This window comes from Acomys minous (assembly GCF_964271855.1).
Source record: "Acomys minous genome assembly, chromosome: 13".
Lineage (NCBI taxonomy): Eukaryota > Metazoa > Chordata > Mammalia > Rodentia > Muridae > Acomys > Acomys minous.
Window position 1 is genome coordinate 72,331,006 of NC_140495.1, and position 27,258 is coordinate 72,358,263.

The 27,258-nt window shown below is 40.7% G+C and overlaps 1 protein-coding gene and 1 pseudogene across 7 annotated transcripts in view; one reads left to right on the forward strand and one right to left on the reverse strand.

The window, feature by feature from the left end:
* COL19A1 (collagen type XIX alpha 1 chain) overlaps window positions 1-27,258 on the reverse strand; it is a 324,524-nt gene that overhangs the window by 65,653 nt on the left and 231,613 nt on the right. For 5 of the 6 annotated variants that reach the window (XM_084755183.1, XM_084755181.1, XM_084755184.1 and 2 more), the window contains 3 exons: window positions 18,110-18,163; window positions 10,370-10,411; window positions 4,010-4,072 (listed from right to left, as the gene is read on the reverse strand). In XM_084755183.1, the coding sequence (XP_084611309.1) occupies window positions 4,010-4,072; window positions 10,370-10,411; window positions 18,110-18,163 (159 nt within the window). The remainder of the gene's footprint in view (window positions 1-4,009; window positions 4,073-10,369; window positions 10,412-18,109; window positions 18,164-27,258) is intronic. The other variant, XM_084755182.1, reaches the window with a different exon arrangement.
* Window positions 19,582-23,072, forward strand: LOC311580727 (ADP-ribosylation factor-like protein 3; annotated as a pseudogene). The gene is made up of 3 exons: window positions 19,582-19,586; window positions 21,942-21,982; window positions 22,525-23,072. The product of its transcript is annotated as an ADP-ribosylation factor-like protein 3 (transcript).

Sequence of the window (27,258 nt, forward strand, 5' to 3'; positions counted from 1 at the left end):
AATCGTTTTACTACTATTTGGAGGCTCCCAACAGCAGTCAAATTGAAATGCTGCCCAAGGCTAAAGCTTCCTATTGTGAAATGAAGATGAATACATCAACATTCACCTGCAAGTGGAGGGAAATGGCTGTGGTAACTGTTAAATGGCAGGCATTCACTTGAATTTCCTGCCTAGGTCGACTGTGCACTTAAACACGCAAAAGCCTTATTTCAAGGACGCTCTTTAGAGTGTCAGTTGTATTCTAATCAAAATGACATGAAGGGGTTAACTACAGGGTAAATAGTAGCACAGGCTGGTGGAACTAGGAAGAAAGGTCCCCTGGGACTATAGATTTGAGGGATAATATTCACTAGCTGGTGAATGTCACTATTTTACCAACCTTCAGGTCTCTGTCTCTGTCTGTCTGTCTGTCTGTCTGTCTGTCTGTCTGTCTGTCGGTCTCTCTCTCTCTCTCTCTCTCTCTCTCTCTCTCTCTCTCTCTCTCTCTCTCTCTCTCACACACACACACACACACACACACACACACACACACAGAGGCACAAAAAAGTAAAATAATCTCTCGAAGACTATAAAACCTGAAAAGCCTGATTTTAAGGTCAGCCTTTCCTTTTTCCATCTGTCTGCTTTTGATTTTAAAATCAGATTTATTTATTGTTTGAACTGAGTAAATAGACAATAAGATGGAAACTTAAAACTTTAAAAAGCTCTTTCACACATGAAAATCAAGAAAAATATAAGAGCCATCATGATGGGATCTTCCTTTGGGACTGCTATTCTCTTGAATACCTCACTTCTAAGGGACAAGTGATTATTGAATGGTGGTCTTTAGTTTCCCCATATCCTATGCAGTAGGCATGATGGGCTTTGGGCCATCTTCTCCTACATTTTCTACCTCCTTTGGAGTTTTGTTGGAATGTGTATCCCATTGTGGCAATGACCTGCAATCAGAGACGACATGAGCTGCCTTCAAGTGAGAAGCAGTGAGAAGGCCCCTCACAATTCTTCCATCTTCTTCTTCAGTGGTGCCCAAGGATGAAGCGACAGGATTTGAATAGGCTTGGTGACTGAGTGTGGAGGGATGCAAACACCCACCTCTTTCAAATGAACCAAGCTGCCCTTATAGCTTGAGCAGTTGCTAACTTTTCCTGAGCTGAGCCACATTTCTGGCACTTGTAGTGATGATACAAATCATTATCTACCTAACGGGACTTCATCCTTTATTAGGGGTTAATTTTTATATGTAAGATCAGAGCTTTGTTTAAATTCTTTGTTTTCAGATTTTCGTTCTAAAATTATGTATGCAACTCTTAAGGTTGGAGGCGTGTGCGGCGGGCGGCATTGCTTCTGCCTCTGATTGCTCCTACTTAGGTCAGAGCACTCTTGTCAGAGTCACTGTATGCTTGAAATCCACATTCAATTGTCCACTCCTGAGGATTAATCCAGGCCAGGGCGTTAACATGGAGCTGTATCCTCAGGCCTCTTAGTTTAACTTTTAGTATTGAGGTAAAATTTAATTAAGTTGCTCAGCTTGCTCTTGAACTCACTCTGTATCTGTAGATAGCATTGAACTTGTGATCATCCCCTGCATAGCTGGGACAGCAGGTCTATACCCCAAGTCAGGCCTGGCTCAAAATCTGCATTGATGGATGTAGCTGTAAGACTCTGGTTAGCCAGGGGTTTCCTATTTAGTCTCATCTCTCCTGAATACTACCTGGGGTACCCAATCGAAGCTTTAGAGCCTCTTCCTTACCTATAAAATTGTAGATTCCAACTACATCCTTTTGTATGCACATTTTAAAGCTCTGTTATGTTGTCACATGCCGCACATTCTAAATGCCCTATAGTGGAGCACAGGTGGCCATTTTGATGTTCAAGACAGTGGTTCAAAACTATATTTTGGATGGTGACTGCTCATCTCTATGGACTGTCTGGATATTATACGAAGCCCAGTCTAGATCCTGTTCTTGAACCAAAGGGTTGAAACAACAACAAAGAACTAATTGTTCTGCCTGATCATATAAAACTTGTGGGAAGAGAGGAAGGTAAGCAAAATTGTATGGAGGAAATCAGGTTAATAAAGGGAGTAAGGGAACTGGCAAGGACACAAGTCAGGAGGGCAAGAATTTGACTTTTTAAATATTTATTTTTATTTTATGTGTGTTGTTGTCTTGCTTGTGTGTCTGTGCACTATGTGTTTGCCTGGGGCCCACAGTGATTATCATATGACATCAGATTCCCTGGAGCTGGAGGAGTTACAGATGGTTGTGAGCTACAATGTGGGTTCTGGGAATTGACGTCAGGTTCTTTGAAAGAGCAGCCAGTGCTTTGGACCACTGAACCTTCTCTTCATCCCAAGAAGTTATTTCTACTGAATAAAAAGGACAGGGCTAAGGTTGGCCTAAATGGGCAGTTGGGCTCCCCATGAACATTGAAGGCAGGAGAGAAAGCCAGAGGGAATCCCTTATGAAGAGAAAGGCCTATCACCCCTAGGAAAATTGCACTACTGCAACCCTCAAAGATGCCGGAGCAATGGCACTAGTGTCACGTGTGGGAAACACAGGCTTCCAGGCTCCACCCAGAACTCTTGAGACAGAATTCTCAGGCTTCCATTCCACACTCCTGTTTCAGAAGCACAGCTGTTGTTGACAGAAAGTTTAGTGTTTTTTTGTTTGTTTGTTTGTTTGTTTTTTGTTTTGACTCACTTGTCACATCTTCCCTCGTCCACCCAGAAACTTAAAAACTGAGGTGGGTATCATTGGGCAGGGAGACAGTGGAGAGCCAAGGAGAAGTTAGAAGATGGTATGAGTGGCCCCCAGGAGTGGGTGAGCAGGGAGAAAAGTCACATAACAGTTCCCAGACCCTTCAACATTCTTAGCTGGATGGCACAGTTAAAGGTTTAGGAAGGCCTGGACCGGACACTGAGGACAAGTGACCAGGAGGTCAATTACCAGGCCCCATCAGCACTGTGGCAATTATAAAGCTGCCAGAGACAATCACTAGTACCACTGAAGGTGTCTAAGTGCAGCTGAAGCAGAAGGGGACGTTCAGCTTTGTACCACGGAATGCTTTCCTATTGCTTTTGTTTATCTTATCAAGCAGGCATTTTCCTCACCTCTTCGTTCCTCATCGCCAGTAAACCCGGATCCCTAACTCACTCTGGAACACTGGTGGACACAACTTTAAAAGGTGTGCCTCACTTAATAAAAAATGATGAGATACATGCTAATCCTGATTTTTGTACAAGAATGAAGACCTTGTTGCTGGCTTGTTGCTTGGCAAATTGTTGAGCTCTGGGTTCAAGAGCACACATATGAACACACACATAACACACAAACACAACACACACACATACACACAATTTTAAAGGTCTTTTTTTTTTTAACTAGGTTTTTGCAATCTCTTCAGCGGTCCTATTTGAATATAAATAATGTGATAGAGTTTTTCTTTCTTTTTTTTTTTCTCTACCCAAAGAAAAGTTTTCAAAGAAACCAGTCACAGCAATATTGAAAAGCTGGCTTGTGAAGTCACTTCGATCTCACAAAAAAACAGAAAGGAAAATAATTTCAGAGGTGTATGAGAGTAATTATTTGAGCAGAAAGAGAAACATCTTCAATTTTAAAGATAAATTTGGACCAGTCTTGATATATTGATTGCGTTTTTCATTTTCGATACAGCATTTAGTCATATCCAGGCAACTTAACCATTTTAAGCCTGGGATCTGGAACCAGCCTAAAACCCTGTGTACAGAAGAAGCTACCTCACAGGACTTTCCTAACCTGTGTGTAGAAAGGGCCACCTCGTGGGACTTTTCATACGAGTTAAGTGAGCTAATATGTAGAAGGCTTGGTGTCTGGCATGGTATGTGCTTGGCTTAAGAATCTGACCTACAGTTCTATTCAGAATGTCGAATTAAAGGACCATGAATTTGGGGCTGGTTTGGGAAAATATTTTTAATTCTTCATATATATTTCTTTCTTTCTTCCTCTGCTCTCAAAGTTAAAATACTTACAGGTTCTCCTTTGAGTCCTTTAGGGCCAACAGATCCTGGAAATCCTGGCATCCCAGTGTCACCCTGTCAAGAAAAAGCAGAAGAGAGATGCATGAGTGAAGAGAAGCACCCCTTCACCCACAGAATCCCGCCTGGGCTCAGGGCCGAAGCTCGGAACCTGGTCAGGCTGTCTGCCTAATAACTCCTCCTTGTACTCCTCCATGCCTTAGGTCTCCCAGAAATCCATAACATTTCATTAGAACGTTTAAAATTAATGTGGGACAATGTTAATTACTTCTCAAGGACAGGACATGTAGAGGAGAAAAGAATTATAGTTCTGTTCTGGTGTACCAAAAACATTATTCATTTACTTTTACATTTAAATGACACAACAGTCTGCTCCTGTTTTCTTTTGAGGACTTATTTCTTATTTTAGGTGGGGGTGGGGGTGGGGTCAGTGATCATAGAAAGAAAACTGAGTCTGCCAGCTGTCCTCAGCATTTCTCTTGCTGGGTAGATGACTGGCTCTGGACAAAGAAGGCATTCCTGTTGATATGGTGTCTAAGATGGCCCAGTCAAAAATGTTGACAAGGGATTTGTATGTGATATAGAAACAGTATTTTCAGAAAATACAGTTTTCTGAAGGGAGCATCCTTGTAGACAGGAATTACATCACTGGATAGACATCAGAGCTGCAGAACCAGACTTGTTTTCATCAAGTATCAGGATCCCTGAACAGTCGTTTGATTCTCAAGTTAAACATAGCACTGGATGACTGACAACATGATATTCTGATGAACTTTCCTCCTACCTCAAGTGAATTTTTGTAAAACAATGTTTACTGTTACATTTATAAATGTGTATCTTTTTTAATTTTTTAACTTTTAAAGATTAAAAAAAATACAAAGTAGAATATGTCAAACCTTTCAATATTAAATACTTAAAGTGAAATAAACTTAAGGAAAATGTGCAGAAATTCACATTTCCCTTTGTATTCTTATCCCAGAGTGAAAGACTCTCTTGAATTCAGTAATTAACTTTTAGTCCATATTTTCTACCTTAGCTCTCTCTATAGAATCAAAAATAATATATTATTTTGAACATGTAGGATGAATTTCATAGAAATCTATCATGTACTCCACTTTCACCACTCAGTATTATTTTTAATATCTGTCATTTGATCCATGTGACCTCGTCCATTCATTGTAACCGCTGGCCAGCACTCTAATGCGCTGAGGCAGCGAGGCTTACCACAGCCGCACTGACCTGCATGGGAGTGATCTCTAACTTTTGTCTATTATGAGCAAGACATCCATGAACATTTTTAGTGGGAGGGTGTGACTGCGCTTGTAACAAAATCTTCAAACAACAGTCAATCAAAAGATTGCATCCCTAAAGTCTTTGGTTTACTTATATATTTCTATCAAAATCCATAGTTTGGGATTTTGTGTAATGGATAGATATGATCATGTTTGTATTAACTGTCTTTCTTGGTTTATCCGTGTAATCTTGATTTTTATTAAAAATGTTAAGCTTTGGTACTAATTTTTCATGCTTCGAAGCTTTAGGCAGTCATGTGAAAGCCCTGTATGAGAAAACCATATGAATTAAAAAGTCAGTTCATACCTAGCACGAGGAGTAGATAGCTCAATGGACTTCTAGAAGGTCAATTCACAGAGAGGTGGGTACCTGTATTTTGTATCAGTATATTGTACAGTTTTCACTTTTGCAGATTGGCCACATTGTTTTTGTAATGTCCCCATATGACCTATACATTCCTAGCCTTTTCTCTAGGTTTCTTTGATTTTTAAGTTTAAAAAGTTATAAGTTCTTTAATCTAATAGTTATGGATTTAGAGTATGCTACCTATATTTCTTTAAATATTTACTCTGTGGGTGTGTACACACATGCATGGAGGAGGCGGTACACGCACTTGGTTGTCTGTGTGTGTACCACATGTATGTAGATACCCAAGAAGGTCAGAAAAGAATGTGAGATGCCTTGGAGTTAGAGTTGTCCCTTGTGTGTGCAGAAAGCAACCCTGCATCCATCCTTAGTAAGGGCAGTAAGTGTCCTTCACTGCTGAACCATCTTTCTGAAAGCCCTGGCATATGTTTTGATCCTAGCAAAATACCTCTTGTATATCCCCAGCCATACTTTGACTCATTGGAGGTGACGTAGTTTTTTTCTAAAAATGGTAAATTGTGTTCAATGTAAGAAGATAGAGAAGTGCATGCTTAAGGCACCAGTGTATAGGTGGTTTCTAATACTCTAAAGTGACCTTCATGTCACCCATCAGGTTTATACTAACACCCTCCATATATAGGCCTAAAGGAATAAAACACCTGATAATTAGACTCATAATTTAACCTAAATAAAAAGCAATTAAAGGGCCGGAAGTTACTTATAAACACACATGTGTTCAAAATAATAGAGGCCGGGTGGAAGAATGAAGGCCCATGGGGGAATAAGATGCTACGATGGTAAGTGCTTGGACCGAAGTCAGCAGTGCCTATGAAGCAGAGCGGGGAACTGAACAAAGCCTGTGGGTGAATTTGCCCTTGGTTGAAATCATAGGAGCCCATCTTGCACGTGATATTATACACATGTTTATATTTAATATTAGACACATACGGGTTCTTTTTATATTTAAAATGAATGGCTTATCCTGGTAGGTATGAGTTGAAAGACAGTGATGAGCTTGCTCAGTCTCAGCAGGCCATCTTTCAGCCTGATAATTTGGATGCTCTTTAGAAGTACCGTGCGCTGTTGAGCCTCCATCTCGTTTCCCCAAACACTCTGCTCCACAAGGTATCTGATGCTTTCCAGAAGTCCTTGTTCTGCCACTTTGTCCCACAGTCTCTGCGGCTGCCATTCTCATCAACCAGTGTGCAAATACATGACCATCAACCAAATCCCTTCAGACCCAGGACAAGGACGGAGCAGAAATCATTACGTCTATGCTGGAAATCTGCTCCTGCGGTTGCAATGACTCCCACCGCCATCTACATCAACACTAAGTTGGATTCCCTCAGTGGTTCTCCTATCTTAGTATTAGCAACAAAGGAAGTGCCTATTGCACTAGAATTGACATCCTAGGGCACTTTGCGCTCACACTGTTGCTTCTGGGTGATGCTAGCTCCCAAAAGATAGCCTATTTCCCATAATTCTAGATTGCTGGTGAGTGTATTGAGAAGTGGCATATTATACAGTGAAGATGAATCATTCACATGTTTAAAGCATACCATTAGTTAAACCCTGTATTTTACAATCCAACTGGAGTTTCCTCCCTTCACCATTATGGTGAGGTATGCAAAAAAGAATAAGACAAGGCAGTAAGGAGCTCACTGCACAAATGAGCTAAATGAGACCTCCTGAGCAGAAGGTATAAAACAAACAAGAGAAAAATGAGTGTTTATTAAGAGCCTAATTTGCACCGAGAATTGTGCTTCTAGGTAAGTTCATCTCATTAAGTGTTAGTCCTCCCATCAATTCTTCCTGTAGATGATTATGCGCACTTTACAAATGAGGAACCTGATGTATAGGGTAAGGAGGTGGCTTCCCAAGGTGACACAACAGTCAACACCATAGCTAACTTTTTATCCCAAAGCTAATGCTCACCCAGTGCCTCAATGGTTGCCAGCCTCAACTGCATGTCAGAATCAGCTTGCACACGTTTAGGTAAGAAGAGATACTGGTCCCCTCTACTCGGAGTCCATGTGCATGGGGCTTCAGAACACACGTTTCTGTACCCTCTCCTGGTGCAGGCAGGATTTGGACCTCCCTGATCACATCACAAGTGTGAGCAGAGACCCACCGAGGGGGTTTACAGTTCCACAGTGTTTTTCAAGCTTAAAAAAGCCAAGAGACTGATCCAGAGTAGGCAGGAAGCGTATGTGTGTGTGCAGGATTGACTTCATTCTCCCAGCAGCTGCTACATTAAGGCTTTCTGTGTTGACTTGATGCATGGTTGACTGTCAGAACTGTTTCTTTATTAATGATAATAATAATTAAAAAAAAAAACCTTTCATGGATACATTGATATCAGGCACAGCATCAAGTTCCCTGTAGACTCTTCCAGACAAATCATTTATTTGCGTAGAAAGATGGAACAGATATGCCTCCAGCTTTTTCTAACTCCACTTAAGATTCTGAAGCAATTAGAAAAGACTCTAAGCAGTAGGAATGGTCCCTGGAGTTTGAGATACACCTGTTTTACAGAATCAAATTTCTCATCAGCAAGGTCTTAGGAATTTCTAAATGACATATGTTTGCTAACGAAGAGGGCAACACAGCAGCCAGCTGTTTTGTTCCAAGAAATGAGTCGTCACTTAAAGGCTTTAATAGCATCACACCTCCCCTCTCCACTCAGCTGTCCTCGGTGACAGGATGTGTGCTCCACCCCCACAGCCTGCACATGTCCAATAGCAATTATTTAAAATGCAATGCATTTGTGAGGATGTCCTATGTTTCTATAAGCTGTCGGTTCACGGGAAATAGTGTTGTTCAAAATCCAACACACAGGAAGGACTTGGATTGCTATAAAATCATTTTAATATCATTTTTTTTAGATCGTCGAGGTTTTATTTATGTATTCTGTGGAATTTTCTTTTTGAATGGCTAGACTATAAGGAACTCACTGTTCCTGCTGAGGTGATCTTTTGGTGATATTTTCTGGTGAGAGATACACAATCTTTTGAATAGATTGGCTGTGCTGATTTATAAAGCACAGAAGTCATATTTCTTGGACTTGTGTCGCAGTACTGTGCCCTCAATCAAGAGAACTTTTACTGGGTGAATGAATGAAAGTAGCTCTCATAGGCCATCTGCTTCCAGAGTATTTTCAGACCTCTGTATTCCTGTCTGTAGATTTAATATGAATTGTTTAGTTTTCAAAAGCTTTTCTCTCTGACCATTCCATATTCACCATGATCACATTCTCAGTTCAAGGTCATCACAGTTTTACCATAAAATTGGAATAGAGTGATATTTTCTGTAGAAAAGTTAATCTACCATCTTCACAATGAATAAAACTAGACTCCAAATGAGGACACTGGAGATGTAATGGGAACACATTGATGTTTTTAACTTGAGAACTGTTTTTTAAATAGTTGCATGGCTAGACTACTACTGGGCATGATAAAAATCTCACCAAAACAAAATACTCCCAAGAGAGCCTGTTTTAAGAACAGAAAACTACCTATATTTTCCTTGGCTGTTGCCATAGTTTGCGGAGGACCCCAGGGCCCAGACTCGCCTGTAGTTTTCCAGGACCCGCTGGATCCTTCTATTTCCGCATTCTCCCAGGCTTCTCACACCTAAAGTCTCAATAGGATGTCCTCCTCTCTTACCCACTTTCCTGGTAGGTACTCAGAGAAAGGATAACAGGTCACCAAGGAGAGACTTGATACCCTATGAGCATATACAGGGGGAGGAGGTCCCCCTCAGTCACAGTCATAGGGGAGGGGAGTAGGGGGGAAGTGGGAGGAAGGGAGGAATGGGAGGATACAAGGGATGGGCTAACAACTGAGGTGTAATACTAATAAATTAATAAAAAAAAGAACAGAAAACTAGTAAATTTGATCCACCAGCATTTTGCCATTTGAATCTTCCTTTGGACGGGTTTTGGCTGCCTGCAAGGATTTCTGACCATTCTTTTTTGTTTTGTTTTTAATTAATTTTTTTTTTACCATCCTACTGCAGTCCCCCCCCTAATCCCTAATTCCTCCCCACCCTACTCTTCTTCACTTGCTCTTCAGAAAAGGGCAGAACTCCCATGGATATCAGCCAACCATGGCATATCAAGCTGCAGTAAGTATTGACACCTTCTCTCCTACCAAGGCTGGACGAGGCAACCTAGTAGGAGGAAAAGGGTCCCAAAAGCAGGCAACAGAGTCAGAGACAGCCCCTGCTCCCACTGTAAGGAGGCCCACAGGAAGACCAAGCTACACAATGGTAACACATGTGCAGGGGGCCTAGGTCAGGCCCATGCTGGCTTCCTAGTTGGTCGCTCGGTCTCTGTGAGCCCCTATCAGCCGAAGTTAGTTGACTCTATGGGTTTTCTTGTGGTATCCTTGACCCCTCGAGCTCCTTCCGTCTTTCCTTTATTCTCTGATTTTTCTTTAGATCATATAAATTTTAGACTATTCCGCACCACTCTTACTGGTGTTTCTCTTGACATGCCACGTCCCTTGTAGCCCACCCCTGCTCAGGAGCACCCCCAAGGGGCAGCACGCAGCTGCTGGCCAGTAGGCAGGTGAAGCTCCTGCTCACAGTGACCTCTGCTCCCTATAGGCAAAAGTGCTTAATCATGTTTAACAACAACAACAACAACAACAACAATAACAACAGCAGCAGCAGCAGCAACACAACATTCATTACCTTTTCTCCTTTGGGGCCACTAGCTCCGTGCTCACCAGTTCCCTGGGTAAAAACAGTAGCCAAAAAGTCAAAAAATTTTTAAATGCACACAGACTTGAAAAGTCGCTAGTAAAATGCTAGTCATTTAACAATGTTTTATGGATTCTGTGACACTTTGGAAGGCATTTTTTTTTCTTTCTCGTTTTATTTCTGTTAATGTAATTAATATTTAATCCTGCTAGATACCAGCTAAATCTCTCCAACATTGGAGATTCCATTTGTTTGCTCTTTTTTTTTTTTTTTTTTTTTTTTTTTGGTAATCTCTCCAGGAGAGATTTCAGATTCCAAGAGCGGGTGACTTCCTTCTCCGCGCGCACACCCTCCAGCCCCAGCTGCATTCTTTCTCTTGCTTTTTCTACTCTCAATTATTCATTGCCTTAATCTGACTCTGCCCACCTTGGGCAGATGACTGTGCCTGTCATCACACAGAGAAAGCGAATACAAATTCCTGGGAAGCACTTCATCTACCAAATCCTCTGTGTGTTGAGAGAGACACATTATTAAAGAAGGAAAGAACAGGCTCTCATCAGTGAGTTTCCACAAGTTTGGTCCAGAAATCCCCTACTGAAGACCCTCACTCCCTAAGCTGTATGGAACATAGACCCTGACACCTCCAAACCGTAGTCTGGTGACCCCAGGCTCTGTCTAGAACCAAACATTTGTCAGTCAGGACTCCCCTCATCCGCATGATGGCGATTGCAGAACTGAAAATAGCACGTGCTTGTGGCTCATGCTTACCTTGCAGGCCTGAACACTGACCATGTCCGACTGCCCTCACTCCTGAGGAAGGAATTACACACTGGAAAACTACATGCACAGCTCTCCAAAATGGAGTCCTTGCATTTCACTGCCTTGGCTGCTGGTGGCCCTTCCTTTATACATCGTGCTGGCCATCCTTATTATGGCTGAATGGATAAACCTGTTTTTCCTCTTATCTGACTTAGAGAGCATTTGTCTATTGATCACCAATAAGTCCTGTGAGTCCCATGGCTCTGCCTTCTTATGCAGTTGTATTATTGCTGTTAGGTGAAACTGGCTACTTTGGTAAGCTGTAGCTGAAGTTGGTCAGTTTCTTTAAACATACCCTTTTGCCTTGGCCAACCTCCCTGTTCCACCTTCTGCAAACACAACACAAAACTTAAACCGGGCACCTGCTTTCCATTCTTGGACAACTTTTTAAAGATAAAAATGGCTTTAATGCTTCTACCAGCTCATTGCTGTCATATAAATGTTACAAGAGCTTCCTTCTGACTGTGGCTTCCCTGTTCTTAGTGCACGTACTGTAGGAATCTCATGCTTTTGTGTTTTGAAGAATACCTTGTTACCGGCTTTAATGTGCTCTACAAGTGGCACCTGAGCTGCCCTTGCCTCTCTCTGGGCTCCTTCCTCTGTGGCAAAGACTATCTTCACAATATATTTCTGAAGGTTTTTTTTGTGTGAGTAACAATTGCATTTTATAATCGAAAAGGGAATTAGGAAAGGAAATCTGCGTGTATCCCTTTTGTCTACAGGAGCCATCCCTTTCAACCTGGTATTGCCTTATTCTCCCGCCACCCCACCCTCCTGAGGCAGGGTCTCATGTGGTTTAGGATGCTTTTACACTTATTGTGTGGCCCCAAACTCCCGATTCTCCTGTGTTTACTTCACCAGGGCTGGGATTCCAGGACAGGTCGCCATGCCTGTCTTTACCATCATTTTTATTTTTATCTCTGGCCTTCAGTTGGCCACCCAGTCTAGCCTCCCTAATATACACAGAAACAAACTTTAGAGACTTCCTGAACACACTAGTCATTTTTCCATGGTGTCAGTCACTGTGCTTAAAACATCAGAATGTCTCCCCAGCTGTGCCTTTGCTTGGGTATTTTTAGGGGTGCTGGAATGTGCTTTTCTGTAAGACATCATGTGTTTACACATGTGATGTGTTCTGAAACTCCAGGAGCTTGGACTATAGAGCATGGAGTATCTCTGGCGAGGATATATTCTATTGTATGCCAGCAACCTCCAGGGCACCATAGCCGATGTAGTTTTGACATAACAATTCCTCATATTGTTTTAACAGTGTTTCCCAATCTTGATTTTCTTATGGCTTTAGTCCAGAGAACCAACAAGGCCACCCAAACATGATACACTTGATTTTACTCAGCCCCTGGCCTTAGGGGCTCCTGGTGATAGTCTCCATGCTTGGGTGAATAATGCAGCTGTCTCAAAGGTGAACTTCAGTACCATTTACTCATTGACATATAATGTTCTCTCCCTCCTATATCCAAGCTAATGGCAACAGGCAATTAACCAGCTTTACAAGAATAATAAGACACAAGTATTATTTTGTTTTAGGTGCTAGTATGATTTGGGGGGGGGGGAATTTAGGGCCTTGGTGCCTGTTTGAGCATTTTGAGTGTTCTTGAAAGCATTCCAAATAGATTTAACAGTCAAATACCTTTTGTCTGTGCTTATTAAAAGTTCCTGAGATACACTGTTAACAGTCATGGTGTATGGCCTGCTAATTTGCTCAGCTGAAGAATTATGGGTGGGAGCCATGTCCTTTGTTCTCACAGGAGGAATGATATGAACTTTAGAAGCATCGTCAGGCAGTGAGAAGACCCAAGGCTATTCTGATTCTTTTGAAGAGAGAATTTCCCATTAGAACGCTCTGCAACAGATATTTGTAGGTTAAGTCAAGGGAGGTAGCTTTTCTATTTCTTGGTTCTTTTTTTGTAGCTCTCAAAGAGTAAACAGTTATCAATTTCCTATGGCTAGACTAACTAAAGAAACCAGGGACATGAACTCTCTGTGAGATCGCAGAGTCATCACCCCACTCGGGTCCGTGCTTTTAGATGTATGCTGTAATATCCTGGCTAGGGGCACAACAGAAGGAATTCATTGAGGACTGCACTTTCAAGTCTGATTCACTCATTTATATGTAGAAGACTGACAACCAGGATTTCAGAATGTAAACATAGTTTGACAACATGGTGGCAGATATAGCAAGTTACATGATGACGATATCATTACCTCAGTATGACCACGTCATTATAAAAAGAGAACACAGAGACATACATGAAGGACGGATGTCATGTGGGTGTGGATGGAGGTTTGTTAGAAGCTGGGAAAGGCGCATGGACCACCCTCCTCCCTAGAGCTGTCAGTGGGGTGAGCTCCACCATCACCTTTATCTTAGACTGTTACTCTATAGAACTGTGAGATGGTAACTGATGCTCGGGCTGCTCCATTTGTGATGCCACATGAGTGAACCCTCAGAAAGTTCAGACACAATATATGCCCAACGGGGCTGCTCTCAGGGGTGAATGAATAACTGAAGTTGCCTCAAAGCCCTACTTCTCAATTACTTTCTTTTTTAAAAAATATGTTATTAATTTATTCATATTACATCCCAATTGTTATCCCATTCCTTGTATCCTCCCATTCCTCCCTCCCTCCCATTTTCCCCTTACTCCCCTCCCCTATGCCTGTGACTGAGGGGGACCTCCTCCCCTGTATATGCTCATAGGGTATCAAGTCTCTTCTTGGTAGCCTGCTACATTTTGTTGGCCACGAAAGGGATGGGAGGACACAGGTAATATTTTACTTTTCTCTACAGTCAATTTAGTTTTCTCTAAAATCTTACAGAAGTTCATAGGTCAGTGCCTATATCCCCCAATGCTCCCTGAAGCCAGTGGACCCCGGCCATGAAGAGGGAAAGAAGGGGAAACTGAATATTTTATCTTGACAGTCAACTTGATGAGATTTAGAATTGCCCTGGAAACTCATCCCTGGGAATGTCTGTGTAAAACTAATCTAGATTAGGTTAATGGGGGTGGAGGAACCACTCTGAATATGGGTGACAGCCTTCCATTGGGCTCAGGTTCTGGACTGAAAGCAAATGAAAAAGGAAGCCGAGCACCAGCATTCTTCTCCTGTTGCTCCTTGAAGGCTGCTGCAATGTGACCTGCGGCCTCCAGCTGTTATTGCTATGACTTCACTCTCAGGCTGGAGTGTACCCTCAGACCATGAAGCGCAGTCTTCCTCTAAATTGCTCTTCTTGGGCATTTTGCCACAACAAGACAAGTAACTAATTCAGGAAATTAGGATTTAAAGCTTCGTTTTTAAGTCTTTAGAGGCCCAGAAGGGTTGCCACTGAGAAGCCTTTGCATCATGCATGTTTGTTAGACTTAATTCTGTGTTTGAAGTTCTAGTTTTGGAAAAGAGTTTTCTGTCCTTTCTAGTCTGTGCACATCAGTGTGGAATTATACATTGATACATTGAAAGGAAGTAGATTACTTTGCTATCATTTGCTTTGTACCAACTGTTTGGAGAAGGGAACACTGGGAGCTGGGAGGCACTGCATCAATCTCCAACAGCTCAGACTGAGTCTTATGGTATTGCAAGATGCTATAACCATGCATTTTCATTGCAGATCTTTAAAAGTATGTCAAACATATATTCCATCAGTACCCAGTCTCCATAGATAACACTTTACATCCATGTAGGGAGCTCATGGCTTGAAAAACTGATGGAGCCTATCAAATTCCCAGAGCTGAAGACAATGCAGAACAATTTGACTGGGCAGAGAGCAGAAATTCCTTGCGGGGAGAAGTGTGTTCACAGCGGAATGATGCTCTGCAATCAACCCAACAGGATGCACACAGCTGCCTGAAAATTATGTCTGGGATAGAGAGGGAAATGTATTCTCTTTTAAATCTCTGCAACTCAAGTAAGAGCACATGTGATCTTACTGACTTCCTCCTCCAGTGAGCTGCTCTCATTCTTCCTCTCTTCTTCTTTTTATTTTTATCTTCTGGTTTTGATTTGTGCTATGAAGGGAGAGGTGTCTTATGGCTGCTTTTCTCCTCGGGGTGATACAGGGAGTGTGTATGGGAATAGATCAATTCTGTTTGAGGACCAAATTGCAAGTGCAGACTGCTGGGATGAGGGATGAAGCATCCGGTCTCTTAGTCTGGAGCAGGGAGGGGACATGTGTGAGGAGCGTGCTTCTCCTCCTTCTGCGGGTAGCTGCCTCAGCAGAATCTGGGCTGTGCAAGTCTGTAGCTGCTGCCAGAGGGTGAGCAGAGGTCCAGGGCTCCGAGCAGGCATCCCATAAATCAATGCCAATTTAAAAAGGAAGATTGTTTTAACCTTGGAGTGTCACTTTATATGTCTCAATACATGGTCCATTATTTAATCTCAGCTCCTCCCCGCACTGTGCTCATTTGTTATAGCCAGACCATCAGGCATGCAACAAACTGCAAAATGCAACAACAACCTTACTATCCAAAGCCAGACAAGGGTGGTGGGGACAGTGCCAAGTGAAAAATGCATCTTGCTCATCACAACACATTCAGCCTTTTGCTTTGTGAAGGAGAGATGGTCACAGTACAAAAAATGTCGTTCAGTGTGTGTCCTGGGGGTGGGCTTCCTTATTGATCCTCATGGGGTCTCATTGTGGAAACCCCTTCCACTCTCACCAGGAAACAATGAATTGTTTGGTTTGCTGCCTTCTATCAGTCACTTATAGATTTAAACACTTCGGAGTGAAAATGCTTCCTTTGTATTATTTAGGGGAGAAATGAGCTGTGGTTCACCCTCTGTACCCTATTCTAATTACAAAGCCCCATTCAGAGCACACGTGAACCAACTGAGGCTCAGTCCTGTAATACTGATGATGGTGAGGGAGAGTCTTTTAAAAGAGACAGTAGAAAAGCTCCAGGTACAACTTGCAAAACTCCTTACTCAGCTACTGAGCTCAGTCCCCCTTGCAGCAAGCATAACCTTAAAGCCCCAAAATTAACATTTTCAACTTCTGACTCTAAGATACAAAGGTTCTATATATTTTCATTTAAGGAAAAACTGACTCACTGGTAAGAAAAAATATATATATCGAAGTAGTGTTGAGAGACCTGTAAAAGATACAAACCTTAAACGTTTTGCAAGGGTTAGCAAATATTTAAGTAGCTGAGTAGCAACTTGGTATCTTTTGTACTGATGGGGAGAGTAATATAGTGTAGTACTTAAACTTTTCTAGCTGACTTGTGACATCGGACCCAACTTATTCTCATTACGTTGAAGTTTTTATTGTAAGCCCTATTTTGTAACAGTATATGTCATTCCAAATGTCCTTCCACTGATTCAGTTTAGGCACACTTCAAGCTTACCTTTTAAAAACTTGCCAACCTTTCATGTTTTGTAAAAAGCTAGTGGCAACTCATTTAAGATATTTAATAAAAAGAACCATGAAACATATCCTATCCATCTGAATACAGAACTCCATGAAAAATCTAAACAAATGAAAAGATTCAAGGCAGGAGCATGACTTAATATTTGCTGAGAGCCTGTATGCCTAATCTTAAACTTACCAGTGATGGATTTTCTTGGCCTTTGCATTAAGTTTAATTTGATGAACAAGGAGTTGAGATTTTAAGTTGATCATTTTGTCTTAGAAAGAGCAATAACATTATTTTTTTGAGCACAAGCTAGCTTTGAGAATTGGGTTGGGGGTTTGAGATATGTTGCAGCGGTTAAGAGCATTGTAATTCTTGCAGAGGACCCAAGTTTAATTCCCAGAAACCACACTTTATGGCTCACAACCACTGGTTACTGAGACTGGTTGCGAGGCATCTGACATCTTCTTCTGGCCTCTGTAGGCACCAGCCACGCATCACAGACACACAAATACACCCCCCACACACAAACACACATAGACACACACAGAGACACACATAGACGCACAAACTCACAGACACACATAGACATAAAAATACACAGACACACAAATGCACAGATACATGCCCCCCCCACACACACGCATACACGCACACAAAAACTAAATAAATCTTAGAAAACAGTCTTGGTTTGGAACTCAGATTCTTGGAATGTGTGAACAAAGATGCAATATTGGGTACAGAAATTTAAGGAAACAAATACAAGAAACGAAAGCAAAGCCACAAGGGTTGTGTGTCTACTTTTTCTGTGGCACAAGGTATCAATGATGGGCCGATAGGTACTGAAGGGACCTCAGCAGCTGTCATTTTGGGCAATGAAGGACAAAATGGCACTGGATAGGTTTCCCTCTGTGATCAGACCCAATGTTGTTCAAACACACAGTGAACCATCAATGAGTTCAACCCTATCTTTGAGTCCTCTGTAGCTTGTTACCAACACTACTTCAAGGTATAATTGGGAGCTAGTTTTGCCACTTAGATACTTCCATGGCAGTTTTTTAAAAAATAAAATCCCTGTTGTGGTGAAGAAGGTGAGAAGGGAGTTCCAAAGCTGTTCTTACCCATCCCTGGGGAAACTCTGGTTCTCGGTCTGTGGGATGTGAACGTGTGCTGGAGACCTTAATGCAGCATCTACTATTTCTGAGAAACCTGTCAGTTGTGGTTTGATCCAGAGCTTCAGATAACAAAAAATTTCTTTCTCCTTTTCCCACCAAACTTTGAACTATCACATTAAAATTTATGGAATTAAACCCTTGTTTTTATAGTATGTTTAGGAATTTTAAAAATTTAAATTTGAAAACATAGTGTTCAGTATGGGAAGGTGTTTTAAGTATATGTGATACTGTCTCAAGGTCTGAGACGTTAGGAATTAATAATGCTTTTTCCATATATATATATATATATATATATATATATATATATATATATATATATAAAACACGACATAAAATCTCTATGCACATAAGTTGTGGGAATAAAGCCGTACCTTGTTGAAATATCCATCAAAAGTCTGTTGTAGTCCTTGTAACCCAGGAGGTCCCTGAATGAAAAAAACAAAGACAAATACATGCACTCAAGGTCTATTTTGTCAAATATTCTAATGAGTAAAGAATTTTATGGATATTAACAAGCAATCAGATTCTTAATGCCTTTGCTTCTCTAGGTTATGTTTTACATGAACCCAAAGTACAGACTGAAGTGGCAACAGGAAACATACAAGCTCAACCACCTTGAAGCTTTTTATGGAAAAGGATTTCGCTCATGCGGCTCCTCCAGGGAGGATGTTGGAACATCCGTTTATTTTCTGTGCATTTCACAGGATGCGATGAGTATATTGTAGACGTGCATGCTACCACATACTGTTAACAAAATATGAAGAAGTACATTTTTCTATTGTTTTACTCTTATGAATTAATTGTTTTAAATGGGATGCACGTGGATTTTTTTAGACCAGGAAAATAACAAGTAAGACAGATGCCCATCTCTAGAGTTTCTGGGAAGGAAGGAAGAGAGAGCTCTCTAAGATTTTCCAGGGTTACATTTTTGGGATAGAACCATAAGCAACGCCAAATTTAGCATTATTTTATGAAGGAACTTATACCAAGTTAGATTCAGCCATCTCAGACAGATTGTATATACTTTATCCAGACCTCAAAATCTAGGAGAATAGAAAATTCTAAAGAGGCAAAGTTCCCAATGTTTTACCTAAGAAGATAATTTGATGATTGGACAAAGTAAAGAGCTCCATTGCACAAAGATTATTTTTTAAAAAGAGAACTATATTATTGAAATGTAAAGAAAAAATAAGGAACAATTGCTAGCTAATACCAGGTTAGGTAACATCTTAGGAGTATGGACATACTTAATGCTAGCTAACATTTATGCCAGGCGTTTCCTATAAATGGTTTATGAATGCAGATTATTTTAATATGAAATCTTGGCACTGGGTCATGAAACATGAAAGACTTGAGGTTGGGGTGAGAAATGCCTGGGAGCAAGTTGGTGCAATTGTTGAGAAAATAATGGGACCTGCAAGCAATGGAGTAGGCTGTGATCAGAAAGACAGATGATGCTGTTACCTTGCTGAAATTAATAATAATAATAATAATAATAATAATAATAATAATAACAATAACAATAAAGCTAATGTCAGAAAATAATTCTCATTGGGTTATATATTTTCTTATCATCCAGCCTTGTGTAAAATATTATAGGTTCATTAGATGAAATAATGAGGAAAGCAATGAGAGTCATTGTACACTTTCTAGTCAAGAGCGTGTAAGTTAATAACTTATCCTTGAAACCCAAGAGATAATTCTGAAAACATATACAAAGCCAGGAGAAATTATGGACACCATGGGTAGAAGCATTGACAATCAGATGAGGCATTAAGGAGTCTACATGTCAAGTATTCAGTGTATGTATTTATCATACAACCATTTATATGCAAAACCTGGCATGAGGTGAGTTAATTTAGTTTCATATGCCTTCTTCCTAGTACGACCATTAATTATTATGACTTGTAAGTATATTAGGACAATTAAAGATATTGTCTCTTGAATAGAGCCTAAGACTCAATCAGTAATAGTTCCCTAAATTTATATAGTGCTAATCATGTAGCACTTATTATAGCAGAGTTCTCCATGGATTAATCCATTAAATCCCCACAACAAAAATGTTTATGAATCTAAGATAAAGAAAGACGTTAGGATTGTTAATTAGCTCAAGCTCAAATCACCGTCATCTAGGAGGGTTAAAATTTAACAAGATTGAATTCAAAGTCATCTTTTGACCAATTTTTAAAAAATATTTTCCCCTGGTTTCAATTGATGCATATTCATTGTACATGGTGCTGTTTCATAAGGACAGCTCCTTTCAAGTAGATGTCCAATACCTCTCCTCCTCATTCTACCTCCCCCTGCTGGTCTGATCCTCTGCCTTTGGTTTTTCAGCACGTGCATGCTTATGTGTATCTCTGTAAAATCTAGACTCCCAAAATGAAGGAAATCATTTGACGTTTGTTTTTCTGATTCTGACTTATTTTGCTTGAAATGGCAATTTCAATTTGCATTCATTTTCCACTAAGTAACTCAATTTAATTGTTTATGGTTAAATAAAAACTCCATTATATATATATGGTTTCTTGTTTATATGCTGGCGATTTCACAACTTTGGCTATTATGAGCAGTGCTATAATAAACATTACATGCAAATGTCTTTCTGTGGCATGTTAACCCAATGTTCTTTGGGTATATTTCCATACATGATACGGCTGGGTTATAAGACAGATAGATTTTATGTTTTGAGGAACCTCTATGCTAATGTCCATGGTGGCTGGACTAACTTACATCCCAACTGGTAGTACATAGGAATTCCCTTCTTCATGTCTAGAATTTTCTGTTACTTACTTTCTTACATTTTTGTTTGGGAGCCTGGCCTTTAATAGCTGAGCCATCTTTCTAGCCCAGTCACTTATTTTCTTAATTGTGGCCATTCTAACTGAGATAAGGCAGAATTTCAGTGTAGTTGTGATTTTCATTGCTTTGACGAACAAGGATATTGAACTTATTAGCAACTTGTGCTTCATTTTTTTGTGGGGAACTGATTGCTCATTTTATTAGTCCACTTATTGATTGGGTTGTTTGATTTGTGTGTGTGTGTGTGTGTGTGTGTGTGTGTGTGTTTGGCACATGTGACAAAAAATTAGATAACTATATCTGTCTATTCCATAGACCTATATGTCTGATTTTTGTTTTCTTTTGCTAGTGCCATTTTGATTTTCTTTCTTTTTTAAATGAAAATAAATTTTATTTTCATACCATATATTCTTATAATGGTTCCCCTCCTTCATCTCCCAACTCCTTCCCACCTCTCCATCATTTTATGCATGATTTCTTGCTTTCTTCAGAAAACAAACATGAAAAAAAAATCCACAGACTAAAACCAACCAGACAACAGTAATAGAACAAAACAAAACAAAAGCAGGAGAAACACATACAAACGTAAAAACAAGACCCATAAAAAAAAAATCCTAGTCAAAGAGCATAATATACAACAAAAGACCAGTAAGGGAAATAAAATGACCCAAACAAAGCAACATGAGAGAAAAAAAATCTTCAAAACAATACTGCTGACTTCATTTTGTGTTGGCCAATACCGTTGGGCGTGCAGCCAGCCCTTCAGTTGGTTTGTATAGCCCGCAAGACTCCACCGGAGAACTGAAGCTACTGCCAAGGCTTTAGCTTGCTCTCCATAAACTGATGCTAAGGCTTTATTGCTGAAGACAATACTTATATAACTCACTGAATGTGGAGAAATTGATCTGCTGCTCACCTAGAGCTTTCACTCCTACCGACTAGTGTTCACAGTGTTGGAAGGCTCTCCGCACACTGTCAGAGGAGAAAGGTGAACACCGCACCAAATCATGTTGGTTTTCTTGCTACAACTCTGTAGTGTAACCTGAAGTCATACATTGTGATGCCTCCAGCTTTGTTCTTTCTGCTTAAGATTACTTTGGCGATCTAGAGTCTTTTGTGGCTCCACATGAATTTCAAGATTGTGTTTTCTATTTCTATTTCTGTCTAGAATGTCACTGGAATTTTAATGGGAATTCCAGTCAATGTATAGATTATTACTGGTAATAGAGCCATTTTCACAATAGTATTTCTGTTGATCCATGAGCATGGGAGGTTAGGGTGGCTAATATCAGTTGTCAGCTTAATATATCTGAGAAGAGGGAGCCTCAACTGAGGACCTGACTATCAAATTAACCTGTGTAGATGTCTGTGGGTCGCTTTTGTGATTGTTAACTGATGTAGGAGGAGTCACTGCCCTGTGAGCAGTGACATTGTGGGGGCAGGTGAGCAAGCTAGCTGAGAGAGACAAGGAAAGCCAGTCAGTAAGCAGTTTTCCTCCACTCTCTGCTTCGGTTCCTGCCTCTTCTTTCCCATTTTGGCTTCCCTTGATGGTGGGCTGTAACCTGTAAGATGAATACATCTTTCCCCCATGTGGCTTTTGGTCATGGTATTTATCAGAGCAACAGAAATTAAACTAGAACAGAAATCTCTATCAGGAATGTGAGACATTGGTGTGACAGGCCTCACCAAGTTTTTGTTTGTTTGTTTGTTTGTTTGTTCTTTCTTTTCTTTTTGCCTCTCATTGCAGTGACGTTTGAAACTTTGGGCCAGAAAAGGCCCTGTGTTAACCTGAGCTCAATAAGCTGTTGTCATGGGAGATGTATGGGCAGTGGAGGCCTGGCTTTGTACATTTCAGAGTGAACTCTGAGAATCCCTCAAAGACTGATATTTTGGATTAAGAATTTGTGGAAGTTACCCCTGCTAACGGGGAGGAAGTGGAGGAGGAGGAGAATGAGTAAGGTTGACAAGGAAGGTCTTGCTTAAGGATGGGCTCTTTCTATTTTGCACAAATTGAAAAGGTGAACCAGACCGGGAGGTGCGAATCCTTCTCCTGGGCTTGGATGATGCTTGCGAAATTACTCTGACCAAGCAGTTTGCATCTGAAGACATCAGCTGCATCACACCTACACAGGGTTTTAGCAGGAAAATATACACTCACAAGGTTATAAACTGAATGTATGAGACATTGGCAGACAGGAAAATCAGACCACACTGGAGGAATTCTTTGAAAATGTTGATATTCTTATATTTGCAATTGACAGTGCAGACAGAAAAAAAAAAGATTTGAATTAACATCAGGAGTTAATAGACTTCCCGGAGGAAGAAGAACTAAGCTGTGTGCCTGTGCTCATCTTTGCTGAGAAACAAGATCAGCCTACAGCAGCCCTGACCTCTGAGACTGCAGAAGGGCTGAACCTCCACACCCTCCAGGGATGAGTCTGACAGGTCCAGTCCTGCTCAGTGCTCACAGGCAAGGGCCTCTAGGACGGCATGCACAGGGTCGGCAAAAATGTCAACGCAAACAAGAAATAACATCTAGATGTGTGGAGAAGCAAGGGCTGAATTCAGCCCTGAGAAAGACAGACTTGCTGCTTCTTGACAAAATGCTTTTCCATCTCACAGCTGTGTGGAGAGAGGGGACAGCATTTTAAAAAAGACCCCCCATCCCAGCAGTAGATTTTAACTGATCTCTGAGATTCAATATCATTTTGCAAATAAAGGAATTGTTATTTCCTCTTGGCGGAAGAGAATCTGTGGAAAGGAAACCCTTGTTTCACTGGGACCATCAATGCTGGTATCCGGAGCTGAAAATCAGTAGTGATTAATAAACCGGGCGTGGTGGTGCACGCCTTTAATCCCAGCACTCGGGAGGCAGAGGCAGGTGGATCCTTGTGAGTTCGAGGCCAGCCTGATTACGACGCGAGTCCAGGACAGCCAAGGCTACACAGAGAAACCCTGTCTCAAAAAACAAAAAACAAACAAACAAACAAAAAGACCAGCATTAGTAAGTCAAAGTCTCCAGGAAGTATTTCTCAGGGTCACCACACTAGCCGTGGTCCGCGGGAGGCTAAAGATGCGTTTCCTACCTGGCAGCCTAACTTGGCAATACGGAAGAGTCACATGTTACTCCATCGTTTGACGTTTGACGATGTGAAAGCTGCTGGACCAGAGGGATAATGGAGGGAGGCTGAGGCGTGGCACCCTGTGGCAGGGTCAGAGTGCATGAGGAGAGAGGCCAGGAGGCTGTCCTAAGTTGCGGTGGAGACCCCAGCATCCAAAGATGTCTGGGAACTAGAAAACAGGTCTCTGCATCTTCTACTGTTTTCTTCAATTTCTTTCTTAAGCATTTAGAAATCTTAGTTGTAGCGGTCCTTTTATTTCCTTGATTAAATTTATCCTGAGGTATTTCATTTCCCTTGAGGCTACTGTGATTGCGCCAGTTTTTCTGGATTCTTTCTCAACATGCTTGTTACTGGTATATAAACAAATGACTGGTTTTTGTATGTTGTATCCTGACACTTTGATGAAATGTGATTACCAGTTTCATAGAGTTTTCCAAAGTCTTTAGGGCCTTTCACTACATAGACCACATCATAAGCAAATAGGATTTTATGACTTCTTCCTCTTTTATTCATAGCCTTTATTTCTCTTCTCTTATTGCCCCAAAACTTCAATAGCTACAGCAAATACAGAGGTCAGCTCTCTTCCTAAGATCACACTTGTGTTAACTGCCACCATAATTTTTATTAAGTGTTGCCCTAGAGAACACAAGATGATGATGACTCTCCCTGGTTTACTCACCGTACAATAAGACTTATAGTTAGCACTTCTCATAAGCAAGCCTTGTGCTGGCAGGATGGAAGGATATAAGTGCTTTGCTTTTTGATATACCCTGTTGCTCACTTAAGGGAAATTCTCATTTGTTTATTTTTATTATTACTAGTTCTTTGAGAACTAGTTGTTACTCGCGTCTCATATCTACCTTCATGCAGTCTTCCAATCCTTGATCTGAAAGAGCACACCTGAACATTTCAGAGCACATTTGTATTCAAAATGCATCCTCCTGCATGCTGGGTGAAAAAAAATGGCTAAACAATACAAGTTATGCATGTGTGTGTGTGAGGGGAGGGTCTTCAAAGCAACTCTGGAAAGCAGGGGGAAAAAACAAACAGTAGAGCAAACAGGGCGGTGCCAACAGAATAGCAAACACTGTAAACAGGATGGTGATATGAAAGTTTAGGATTGGGTATGCTTCCTTGTAGATGGCTATCTGCCCACTGACTATAGCTGTATTTCATAGACACAGAGTATATTCTGCATCTAAAATTCTGATCTTGTTGAACTTATCCTTAGGAGTAGAGTGGGAAAATATAGGTGGTTCAGTGTGGCTGCTCCCTCTAAAATAGTATCAAGAACACAACCCATTGTAAAGAGCCACAAGCCAATAGAGAAGTGTGAGCAATTGCTCAGATACCCAAAAGATCAACACATCTACAGAAGTGACTTCGATATTTTCACATATTCTTGTCATAAAATGTCAGATCGACAAAATAGTGTTCCAAGTGGGTTTGAGCTGAAGTGTTAAGTTCTACTACTTAATCAGATGATGGGCATTTATGGTGACATTTTCCTTCTAACTCCTTAGTCAGTGGAGTACTTTGGGTGCCATAAATTCAAGGATTAATGTAATGGAGATTTATAGATGACAGTCTACTGGTGCAGCAATACTTTAAATAAGCTCTCTCAGACAGCTGAAGAACCCGAGTCTGAAAGCAAACCCTGGCACAGATGGGAAGGGTGCATGGACACTGACTTCAGTGGTGGTAGAAATGACTCACCTGATTATTTTGAAACATTAAGGAAAAAAAAAGCCCTTCACATGAAGCAGAGGATGGTAACCACGGGTAAATTCCATGTATGCATATACAAAGACCAGCCCATTGTATGGTTAGAAAAACAGTGTAGAGGCCTATGAATTTGAAGGAATTCCAGTTTCAAGTTTAGCAAGTGTCCCTAGTCCTGTAGAGCATCAATCAATTCTGAGAAAGGAGAAGTTAAAAACATATGGTGACAGGTCTCCTGGCAACAGGAGCTCCAGGGCATTTGAGAAGTCATTTTTCTCTTAAGGACTTTTGTCTAAGAAACAATTGAGAAGACAGTGAGACAAGTCACACTCAGTGAAGAGGGGGAAATAGTCACAGAGGTCATGTCACATTTGGCTAATCTACTTGGAAGTTCTAGCTAAACTGAACAGAGTTTCGTATAGAAAGAATATCAGAGTATTTTGCCTATAACAGTGACCAACAACATGACTGCAGTTGAATCATGACTAGAAATGTCTGGGCTTTTGTTGTTTAAGTCTTTGTTTTATAGAGCTCTGATTCTTCACTTGAATTGCATCAAAAGATACAAGACATTAGGGTTGGTGTGAGTAGCACACAATTATACAGTAGCTTTTAATGCCTAATGAACTCCAGGGAGATATTCCTGCCTGGTACTCAACTGTACTGCTGGGAACTGATTTGAGCAGTCCATAAAATTAGGGATGCTGAGGTTGCAAAGAACCATGCTCGGTTGATAAAGGGCATTAAAGCTATATTCAATTCAAGAAGTCCATATCCTAGCAATAGATTTAGTAGCATTTAACAAGTCTTTGGCTATAGTCTCAGGTTAACTTCTTGCTGGATATGAAAGGTAGAAATACCAACATGCCTATTACCAACCAGTCATAGCAGATGCATAGTGTGAAGTGAGGAACAGTGTTAATAGCTAAATGATTACATAGAGGAAAATCTACTAACATCCTCTTGGTAGACTTCAGTTTGTGGTGCACGTTCCTGACGTTTAACAGAGTGAACCTACCGTTAGAATTAATACTTTTTAGTGGCTTAGATATGCTCTCACTCACCTAGTATGCAAAGCTCCAAGGACTATACTTTTGTGTGTCCTCTTCCGCACTATTTTTGTCATGAACTTTATCTGCATGTGTCCTAGTGTTTGGTTTAGATTTAGCTTCTTCTAAAGCACCAAGTCAAGATCCCAGTGATTCTTCAACTTCTGCTCATTCATTGATCCTTGCATCTACATCATACTCATCTATGTTGAAAACCATTCTTTGCTGTCTTACTAGTTTTCTGACTGAGCATCCTTGAGCTAGCTCGATGCCATGTATTTTAATGTACCATAGCCCTTCAATTCAATCCTATTGGCATAAGGAGGTCCTCCCAGGATGCATAACTACATGTTTGAATAATACACAACTATCTGTAGCCTTGGGGGTTTCCAGGTAGCTTTTGCAATCTTTTTGAATGACTTTTGAAATATCAGAAACTTCTGTGAAGAAGTTTGTACCAAAACAGTCTTTGAGATATAGTAAAATTAGCTTTAATTTTAAGAACAAATAGAAAGGTTTTTATTGGTCAGTTGTTTGGGTTCATATTCTGAGGATCACTTCCACTGTTCACATAGCTAGTGGGAAAGGCAGAGTGGTAATTATTTTTCCCTTGATATTTAAAACTTTCACTAGATAGTTGAAGATCTCCTATGTGGGAATGGTGACAAAAAAAAGTTAATGTTGAAATGGATTTTCCTCTTATGTCTCTACTTACGACACATTGTCCAGGTCTGAAAACAGCACAGTTACACCCAGTGTATTGGCTCATGTATTGATCTATAGTCTGCTAGGATGAAAACTGCTTGAGGACAGAATTTTAATCCT